Here is a 10,035-nt window from a genome sequence, read left to right as displayed (position 1 = left end):
AGACACTTAGGACTCAGAACATCAACAGCAGGACCATCTTTTTCCCCCTTGAGCAGCTGTCCAAGCTGCCTTGCATGACCTCATCCCATCTCTCCTCTTCCCCAGGGAGAAGCTGGTGTTGATGGCCAGGCCGGCCCCCCAGGACAGCAGGGAGACAAGGTACGGAGGCCACCAGATCTGAATGCAGCAGGATAAGAGTCAGTTTGGGAGTTCAAGCCTCAGCTCAGAGATGAGCAGTCTTAGCCATCCCTGCGGCTGGACCCCCAGGGCACAAGGTTGAGGTGCCACGACTCCTGCCTGCTGTCTCTCCATGGAGACAGCAGTCATGGGAAGGCTGGCCCAGGGACAGGATGCTTGGGCTGGGGGGTGACCCAGAGGCCCTGCTCTGTTAGCTTTTAAGCCACTGGTAGACCTACACTTTTCTCAGCTACTCTCTATGGAAGGGTTGGGTGGGTGCTGCTACGTGCCTCACAGGAGCACGATAAACTGAAATACTGTGGAGCAGGGTGGTAAAGGGGCAGGTGACCTGCAGGTGGCAGTGGCTAAATGTTCCATGAGCTGGCCAATTGCAGGGTCATCAGAAGTTGAGTTATATTAAAGAGTTTGTTTTTCCTCAATTTTTACTTTCTATTTTATTTTTGTAAATTGTCTTCAATGTTAGCATCATCACAGAACAATTGGAACTGTAGTTTGTTTTCGCAATTGATGCCACTGCTTCATTTATTCGCCATCATTCTGTCCTGTTTCCAACAGGAACGAATGCCCTCACTTCACCAGCTTGGGAGGCTGGGTGCTCCTAATGCATTCTATCCCCACTCCTTCCATGTTTCATCCCACAGTTTGGGTCTTTTACAAGCAGAGGGGCCCCTAAAAGAACCGCATGGGCCCTTCATGGCAAATATTGACCCAGGCAATTGGGCAAAAGTTTCTGAGCCCTAGCTACCTAAGCAGAATGGAAGTAAAGAGAAGCAAAAGGCCTGTTTTCTGATCCCAAGGAGGTGGCTGACTTAGGGGGCTGGGGAGAGGTGGCCAGACAGATACAGGTGGAGTCACTACCAACTAATGTAGGATAGGAAGAATATCCTTAAGTACAAAGCTGGAGGGAGCTGGACAGGAGTGAGGAGACCTGGCAGAGGCCTCCTGATAGAGCGAAGCCTGCACTTCAGTGCACGGGGAGCTCTGCGTCCTCCTGGCCTGAGCTCGGATGAGCCTCCTGGCCTCTCCATGGCTCCTAACGCATGGTCCACCACGGGACATCAGGTTCTCTCATACCCAGCTTTATCCCCATTTTACTCCAATTTTGTCGTGCAATAGGGAGAGCCTGGAACAACTGGAGAACAGGGACCAGCTGGCCCCAAGGTATGTACATGTCTCACCCAGAGTTACACAGCACAGTATTGCACCTCCCTGGGGTCACAGAGTGACGCAGCTAGCCCTTAAGGTCTTGAAGGGAAGAGAGGGGAAGAGCATGCTGGCCCCTGATAGGAGGCGTTGCAGCCATGACTGGACTCAGTCTTCTCCAGGTCAGTCTGGTCCAGCATTCTCACATGGAGTCGAACTCCGGGGCATCCTCTGAGAGCAGGTGGAATCCCCTGACAGGCTCCCCATCTTGCTGCTCTGAAGCCACCTGCGTGTAGCCGGGGCGGACAGTGTTGGCTACAGTCATGTTTGATAGATAACAGGAAGCAGTTGTTGTCAGGTCCCCCTGGCCCAGGCCCTGGGTTGAGATCTCATTTTTCTTATAGGGCTCCAAGGGAGAACCAGGGAAAGGAGAGATGGTGGATTACAATGCAAACATCAACGAGGCTCTCCAGGTGAGCGGGGGTCGGCCCAGAGACCTGCGATCTAGACGTGCTTCTGGGCCTCCAGACTCTGCACCAAGGCCCTGAGAAGGGAGCCTGCAATACATAGATTAATGTCCCTGAGGCCCGGCCATTGGGCAGGGCTTCCAGGAGAGTCACTCCCTCGGTTTCTCTCCTTCCGCCTCCCACTGTGCAGCCTCCAGGCAAATGGAGGCCCTCTTTTGGCGTCTAGGTAGCCTGGCTCTCTCTCGATCTGGGCCTGTCCGGCTCTGGGTAACTGAGAGCCATAACTGGAGCATCCTAGCACCCCACGGGGTGTCAGCCCATCCAGGGTTCTAGAACCCCATTTCTTCAGTACACACACTCCCCTTTCACATGGTAGCGTCTGTCTTCCTGTTACACATCTCCTTTTTGTGTCAATTTTATCGTATTTCAAGTTCATATGGTATCCACCCTTTAAAGCAGGGTTTCTTAGCCTCAGCACAGTTGACATTTGGGGTTAGATAATCTTTGGGTTGGGGTTTTGGGGAACACTGTCCGTTGTGTTGTAGGAAGTTGAGCAGCATGTCTAGTCTTTACCCACCAGATGCCACTAACACCCCACATCCAGTTATGACAACTAAAATATGTCTCCGGACATTGCCAAATGTCCCCAGGGAGGCCGAATCACCCCAGGTTGAGAATTGCTCCTTTAAAGGAAACTTGCTGTGTGAATCCATTTACAAGGTGTGCAATTCTTTTTAATGCCAACAATCATTGGTCTAATTATTTTTTGAGTGATTCCATATTTCGCTATGCTGCGTCTATTTGTTTAAAGGGTGGTACGTTGAAATCTAGGTTCTGAAGGAAGAGGGAAGAGCAAAGGAGGGTCCCAGTCAGCGTCTAGAAAGAATGGGAGATGCTGCTTCCTCTTTGGCGAAGTGAAAGAAAGTTTGCAGCCCATTCGAGGGCTCGTCTGACTCCATTGTAGGACAGCCTCAGAGCAGCATTAGGTGAAATATGGGATGTTCTTTGTCCAGTGATTACAACCTCTGGGAGAAGTTGGGGTGGCATGGGGCTGGGAGGCACAGAGCCCACCTGAGAGGGTCTGCCTGCACTGTGCTCCCTGGAGGCACTCAGTGCCTCCCACTTTTTATGACTGGGCCAAGGGGGCCTGACAGATGACTCTTGACTTGCTCTTCACCTGACCGCATGGTATTGATTTTTCAGGAGATCCGGACGCTGGCCTTGATCGTAAGTCTTCCTCCTCTTCACTTTCCCCGGGCACCAGGCTGGGGCTTCGGGGAGGGCAGCCTGGAAGCAAGGCTTGCGAGACTTGCCTCCAGAAGGGAGACGGTGGGCTTTCTGGGGTAGGGCTGACTCTGCAGCGCTAGGGCACATGGCGATCCAAGCCTGAGCACAGGGTCTCAGGAGCTGCCCCCACCCTGGGTCATGGCTGTCTGCTGAAGTGGCTCGTCACCAGTTCAGCTGTGTACTCCCGTGACAGTATAAATGCTGGGTTCTTGGTACAGCTGTGTCAAGGAAATACAGGGGGACGTTTTTATGTTCCTCGTTTTTCTCAACCTTCAGCTGATAAAGTGCATAATCCTAAAAAATCAGTAGCAACCCTCTACATTTCCCCCTTTGCTAGAAATCGATTCCATTAACTACACCTGGAAACCAGTGAATTCCAAGCCTGTTTTGCATACGCGCTTATCGGTAACAGCCCTCAGTGAATACGTGTAGTTAAAATACTACCACCACATTGAACTTCCAGGTGGAGAGGGGTGAGACCACAAAGTTCTCAAACTACTCGCATTTCATTTCACTTAATGTGTTTCGTGACCATGTGCCACACAACACAGGGATGACAGAGACCCAGATTCAGGCACCAGTCATAAGATGCTCCAGTCCCAGAAACTGGGGTTAACCACATGATTCTGGAATCAATGCGCTTCATTTGGAAGCATTAAAACGTATTATTTAAAATAGCTTAAGTATATAAAAGAAGCAAAACTCTCCTGGAAACACTTTTTTTTTTCTTTTAAAATCAACACTGAGGTATAATTTACATACAACAAAATGTACCCCTTTAGGTGAAGAGTTTGCTAAGTTTTGACAAACACATATACCCATGCATCCACCACTCCCAATCACTCCAAAAATTTCCTTTGTGGGCCTGAGGAGTTGATCTCACACCTACTCCCAAGTCCCAAACTACCACTGATCTGCTTTCTGTCACCATAGATTTGATGTGTCTTTTCTAGAGTTTCCTATGAATGGAGCCACACAGTGTGTAGTCCTCTGCATCTGGCTTTCTTTGCTCAGCACAGTGTGTCCGGGTTTCATCCATGGCTAGTATCCATCCTTGGTTCTTTTTTCACCGCTGAGCGGCGTACCATTGTATGGAGGTACCAGACCTTCACCTGTTGATGGACATTTGGATTGTTTTCTGGAGATATTTTTAAATCACTGTCAGGGAAGGTCAGATTTGTCTTCTTGGGGCCCTGGAGCCCCCAGCGGTGCCTTAAGGAGAGAGGAGGGAGAGGCTGTGGGGCATGGCTCTGGGGTCCCCGCCATCCTCTGTAACCCAGACACGCTCAGTGCTTATCTACTTTACATTGTGGAGTCCCCACGTTATTTTCTTTGCAAAAAAGTGTTCCAGCTTCTATATACACCCCTCTGGTGACGGGCCACCCTTCCTTGGTCAGCAAGTTCTTCCTTGAGTCTTTCTTTTCTTTCCTAGGGTCCCCCTGGTCTTCCCGGGCAAATCGGCCCACCTGGAGCTCCAGGGATCCCAGGCCAGAAGGTAACTCACATTCTGACAAGGGGGATCTAGACCCTACAGAGGTTCTGTGTGTGTGTCTGAGCACGGGACCCCAGTGCCGCTCTTGGTCCTGTGACCCTCTCATCTTCCCAGAGCCACCACCTCACTCTGGCCGGTGATTCCTCTCAAGCACCAAGGCATCGCGGTCCCCGATGGCCTACATCACAGCCACCGTCACTCCTCCCACCCTTGGCTCTGCCATTCTTCCCTTGCTGCGTGTCTTGGGTTCCTATAATCACAGGCCTCCCCTGGAGTGGTGGAGCCCGCCCACCAGACCCTGCCCCACCCAGACCCACAGCGGGGACCCCAACCTGCCATCAGAGAACATGGCACTTGAACCCCTCCCCAATATCGCCCCCTCTTGCTTCCTGCCTTTTACACTGTGCTCCCAACCCCTGTGATTTTTCTTAGAAGGCCGTGCACGTTTGCTTTTCTGCCCTCTGTTCATGAGCTCCTTGCCCTGAAGTCCCCTCCCCTCTTCCCTATCTTTCGAATTCCTCATATTTTAAGCCCAACTCAAAAGCTACCACCTCCTTGAAGCCCCTTATCTATCAGGCAGAATCCACTGCCCTTTCCTCTCTGCTCTTCTCGTAGCGCCTACATCATTTTGCCTTGGTGGTACAGCGGTCGCTCCCTGGCCTCGACGAGGCCACGCCTCCTTTCTCTCTCTCCCTGACCTGAAGAAGGGGCTTAGGTTGATGTGAAGATAAAAGGAGCTCCCTGTAGGGGAGCCAGGACGGGAAGGTTGGGGTGGGGGGGGACAGGGAGGCAGGCATCCCTCTCGGGGAGGATGCGTCAGGGGGGATGCGTCAGTGCCGGAGGCCCCTCATTTGGCATCCAGGTGAGAACTCAGATCCTGGCTCCACTCTTCACTAACTATGAGCCTTGGGCACACAACTCAGAATCTTCATCTGAGTCCTCACCTGTGAAAGGGAGACAATGCAAGTACATACCTTCTAAGGACTCCCGGCACAGATGAAGTGCTGTGTTAATGATAGCTATTATTCTTCTCTGCTCTGAAAGTGACCTTAAGTTGTTCTGGCTACAGGGGGAGATTGGACTGCCAGGCCCTCCAGGACACGATGGGGAAAAGGTGAGAATGTACATTCCCAGATAAAGCGCTGAAGATGGTCCGTGCCCTGGGGGTGTCTGGGTTTCATCCACGGCAGGTACCCATCCTTGGTTCAGGAAGAAGCCCAGGTGTGCGCCTTGTGGGGAAGGGAGAAGGGAAGGGACTGCCCCCCCTCGGGCAGACACAGCTGTGGTACACTCCAGAATGAAATAAATGTAAAGGTCACTGGCACAAGAGGAGGGGAGGGGAGGGGAGGGGAGGAGAGGGGAGGAGAGGCCCACCCTGCAGAAACCCTGCTGAGCCCCACAGTGCTGGCCCTGAAGGAGCCAGCAGACCCACACTGGGATGGGCTGGAGCTGGCGGCCGAGGGCCCCTTGGATTCCCACAGAGAGCTGGACAGCCAAGCACTGAAGAGCCAACCAAGTCCTGTCGGCCACCCATTCCTCTGTGTTCTCTCTCCTGTTTTCTTTGTTAGTGTATCTAATACGTGTTGTTGATTTTTTCTAAAGGGACCTCGAGGCAAACCAGGAGACATGGGCCCTCCTGGCCCTCAAGGCCCCCCAGGAAAGCCTGGGCCTGCGGGAATAAAGGGAGAAGACGGACACCCAGGGAGCCTGGGAGAAAAGGGAGAGAAAGGGGAGTCGGGACAGGCGGGCCCACCGGTGAGTGCCAGGGCTGGCTGGGCCTGATTTTCCCCTTCCGCATGCATCACCTCCAGCATGACGCTGGCCAGCCATGGCCTGGACTGCAAACCCGGAGCCAGGAGTTGGGGGCAGGGAATTCATCTGGTTTCCCCTCAAGCCATCTACTTAAGGCCAGTTTCCCACCTCAAGAGAGCTGGGTCCTGTTCTGTCATATCCTGTCTGTGTCTTTAAGAAAGTCACTGAGCCTGGCCGAGCCTCAGTTCCCTCATCTCTAAAATAGGCATAAAAATGCCTTCCCTGGATACTTTTCCCTTAGAAAAGCAGGCAGAAGCCCTCGACCCAGGAGAGGTTGCTTATACAAAAAAAGGAGTCTTAGCCCACTCCAGCTAGGCCACTGCCTTGACCTGGGAGCCTTCTCTGGGCCTCAGTGGTTTCTATCTGTGAAATGGTCACCATCCGAGACACCTGCCCTTGGAGGAAGGGAGCTATGAGTGCATGCCACATTTGGTCACAGACACTCAGTGTAACAGCCTTGCACTTGACTAACAGAGATCTTTGTCGGTCCTTAGGGTCTAGATGGCCCAACTGGGGAGAAAGGAGAACCAGGTGGCCAAGGGAGACCCGGAGCAACAGGATTGCCTGGCCCAATCGGGCTCCCGGGATTTACAGTAAGGCGAGGGGGCTGGGTATCCAGGTTATCAGCAGGCAGCTGTGGACGAGGGCACATGAGCAGGGTGCCCCTCCCTGCGATCAGCAGCCTAGTGGGTGCCTGGCACTGCAGTGAGGCTGCACTAACCCCCAGCCTGCTTTCTGAGGGGCGGTTAAGTATAAACGGGAGTCCAGTTGCCCCAGCAAACAGCATGGTGGCCTCAGTCTTTAGGCTCCAATACAGTAGAATCTTGGACTCAGAACTCTTCTCTTCTGTGAAGGAAGAACTCAGAGGTCAACTAGTTCCACCTCTGACCCAGTGCAGGAATCCCTCGGCAGCCACTAACTGTGGCTGCCTCACTCAACCAGAACAGGAAGCAGCTCACTGCCTCCCGACACGTCCCCTCCTTCGTAAGGCATCTCCAAGCTGGAGGGAGTGCTCCCAGATGTGGTTTGCAAGCTCCTTCATCCACATCCCCTCACTGGCCCTCGCTCTGCCTCTGGAGCCGTATTTATTTTCTGTAGCTGCTTAAGAAACCACCGCAAATTTAGCAGCTTAAAACAATATGCACTTATGATGTCACAATTTTTGTGGGTCAGAAGTCCAGGCACATCTCAACTGGGCCCTCTGCCTCAAGGCCTCATGAGGCTGCAGTCAGGATGTCAGCTGGCTGCGTTCTCACCTAGGGCTGTGGTCCTCTTCCAGGTTAGCTGTTATTGATGTAATTCAGTTCTCTGCTATGGTAGGATTGAGTTCCTTAGCTCCTAGAGGCTGTCCACAGTTTCCTGCCACAGGCCTTCCCCACAGTAGGCTGTTCACATTATAGCAGCTTGCTTCTTCAAGGCCAAGGTGTCTGTCAGTATGTTAGCAAGACAGAGCTCCGTGTGTAACATATTTGTAACATAAGCTTAGTATGTTATATTTTATCATTTGTATACCACATATATGATATAATTTGTAACATAAGCTTGTAACATAATCGACAAGTGACATCCTAACACCTTTGCCATCTGTCATATTCTATTGGTTAGAAACAAGTCACAGGTCTGCCCTAGGGCCTGTGCCCCAAAGGACCCATACAGAATATCAGCCTCTTCTCCCACACACTGGAACCTTAGCTTCTTAAAGGCGGTGATCACAGGTTCCCTGCCCCATCTTCGTCCTTCAGGCTGACCACTTCCGCAGCCTCAGGGGTGTTCCTTGCCAACACCTAAGCCTAGTCTAGTCTTGGCTTGGTTTTAAAAGACTTAAGAGTGTGTCTGTCCCAGGCTACCCCGAGTGCCGGCATCCATGCCATGGTGTTTTGTACCCACAGGGAGAAAAAGGAGAACCCGGGGAGAAGGGTGACCCAGGAGTAGAGGTAGGTGGTGCCTGCTCTGCCTTTTGTGTCAGGGGGAATATTTGACAGGAACCTCATCACACCACAGTCTCTCCAGCATGCACAGCATTTCTGGGCTCTAGAATGAAACTCACAACTGTCTGACTTAGGGATGGGGCAAGAAGCTAAACGTTTACTGAACACCACAGTGGGTCATCCATGGAGCCTCTAGTCTGCTCCGCAGTGTCCCCATAATCAAGTTCCTCAACAGCATTCATTAAGCACCGGCCATGTTTCAATCCGGGTGCTAGAGCTTGGAGACAGGAGAATAAACAGAACTGTCCCTGTGCAGCAAACAGTCCCCAGTAGTGGGCACTAGAATAGTAGCAGATCAGGGAGTTGAGTGAACACCCTAGAAGATGAGTCATTTGAACAGGGTCTTGAAGACATTATAGGAGTTTGCCCAGAAGCTCCAGAGGTAGGCTTTCCAGAAAGAGGCCTTATTCTTTTGAGAAGTGTGTTGGTAAAGGGAAGAGGAGAGGACGGTGGAGTGAGAGGCAGTCAGGATGGAGGCCAGATTCTCATAAGATAGGACAGAATCGAACATATTTCTAGGCTCAGGAGAAAGAGCCAGGAAAGCAGCAGAGGTCAAAGGTACATGAGGAAGAGACTGGTAGGAGGGCCTGGGCCACCCAGACATCACCTTACAGAACTAATAGAGAGACCACCAAGCTTCAGTCTCCAGAGAAGTCCCCTGGCTCCTGTCATCTTCAGTGTCACCAAGCCCTGTGTACATTTAGAGAGACAGACATGATTATATAACATGTATGTTACTTATTTGGAGATGGATAACCTCCTAAAGAAACACTCCAAAATTCAGGAAAAGCATTATACCCAAAAATGTTCTTTCCGGATGTATTTAAAGTAAAAATTAGAAACAGCCTACATTTCTGACAAGAAGGAAATGATTAAATAACTTATGGTAATAATACTGATGGTAATAATAGTCCCCACGTTGGAGAGCGTTCCTTGTGCCAAGCACTGCTCCAAATCCTGGCTAGCTAGTAACCCATTTTCCTCCCACTCAGTGTATAGCACATTGACATTAAAAGGAGGCTGTGGGTAACATACAAAAAAAATGGAAAAATGGATTTTGTGTTAAATGAAAAAGAGCAGAGATTCAAATTATATATATACATATATATATATGCAGTACTCACATATTTAATCTTTTTCCTTCTTTCAATTCTTTTTAATTTGTAAAATATTTTAATGGATGTGTATTACTTTAAATTTTTTCTGTTTTTTAAATTATATAGTAACATTGACTTTTGGGGGAGTGTGTATGCTTCTGTGAATTTTAATACACGTATAAGTTTGTATATCTAACACTACAATCAGGATACATGAATTACTTATTTATAAGAAGAAAAAAAACAGTGATTTTTTTTTAAAGTAGAATTTCCAAAAATTGAGTTCTTTGCAAGGAGACTGTATGATGGAGTTGAAAGTTCCACCGCTCCAAGGGATGTTAGGGGTCCCTATCTGGCCAGTACAGGGGCTCCCTCTATGGTGGCCTGGCAGAAGTTCCCTGCCTGGCCACACTCCAGGGGATTCTATCCCTGGAAAGGCAGAAAAAGCCCTGAAACCAAAGTGGGGTTGATATAGGGAAGAGGCATGAGAACTACATAAATTGACAAGTTGTATTCACAGCCTGCCATGTGCTGCTGCCAGACCACAGAAC

General features: G+C 50.5%; 1 protein-coding gene across 1 annotated transcript in view; it reads left to right on the top strand.

The window, feature by feature from the left end:
• The window catches only part of COL13A1 (collagen type XIII alpha 1 chain), a 182,371-nt gene that overhangs the window by 120,083 nt on the left and 52,253 nt on the right, over positions 1 to 10,035 (top strand). Inside the window, exons 25-33 of the mRNA XM_015592180.1 lie at positions 106 to 159; positions 1,315 to 1,359; positions 1,746 to 1,814; positions 3,012 to 3,035; positions 4,528 to 4,590; positions 5,657 to 5,701; positions 6,190 to 6,342; positions 6,894 to 6,992; positions 8,289 to 8,333. Of these exons, the coding sequence (XP_015447666.1) occupies positions 106 to 159; positions 1,315 to 1,359; positions 1,746 to 1,814; positions 3,012 to 3,035; positions 4,528 to 4,590; positions 5,657 to 5,701; positions 6,190 to 6,342; positions 6,894 to 6,992; positions 8,289 to 8,333 (597 nt within the window). The remainder of the gene's footprint in view (positions 1 to 105; positions 160 to 1,314; positions 1,360 to 1,745; positions 1,815 to 3,011; positions 3,036 to 4,527; positions 4,591 to 5,656; positions 5,702 to 6,189; positions 6,343 to 6,893; positions 6,993 to 8,288; positions 8,334 to 10,035) is intronic.

This window comes from Pteropus alecto, unplaced genomic scaffold, assembly GCF_000325575.1.
Source record: "Pteropus alecto unplaced genomic scaffold, ASM32557v1 scaffold155, whole genome shotgun sequence".
NCBI lineage: Eukaryota > Metazoa > Chordata > Mammalia > Chiroptera > Pteropodidae > Pteropus > Pteropus alecto.
Note: the sequence above shows the minus strand (reverse complement) of the source record. Positions and strands in the feature narration are given on the sequence as shown.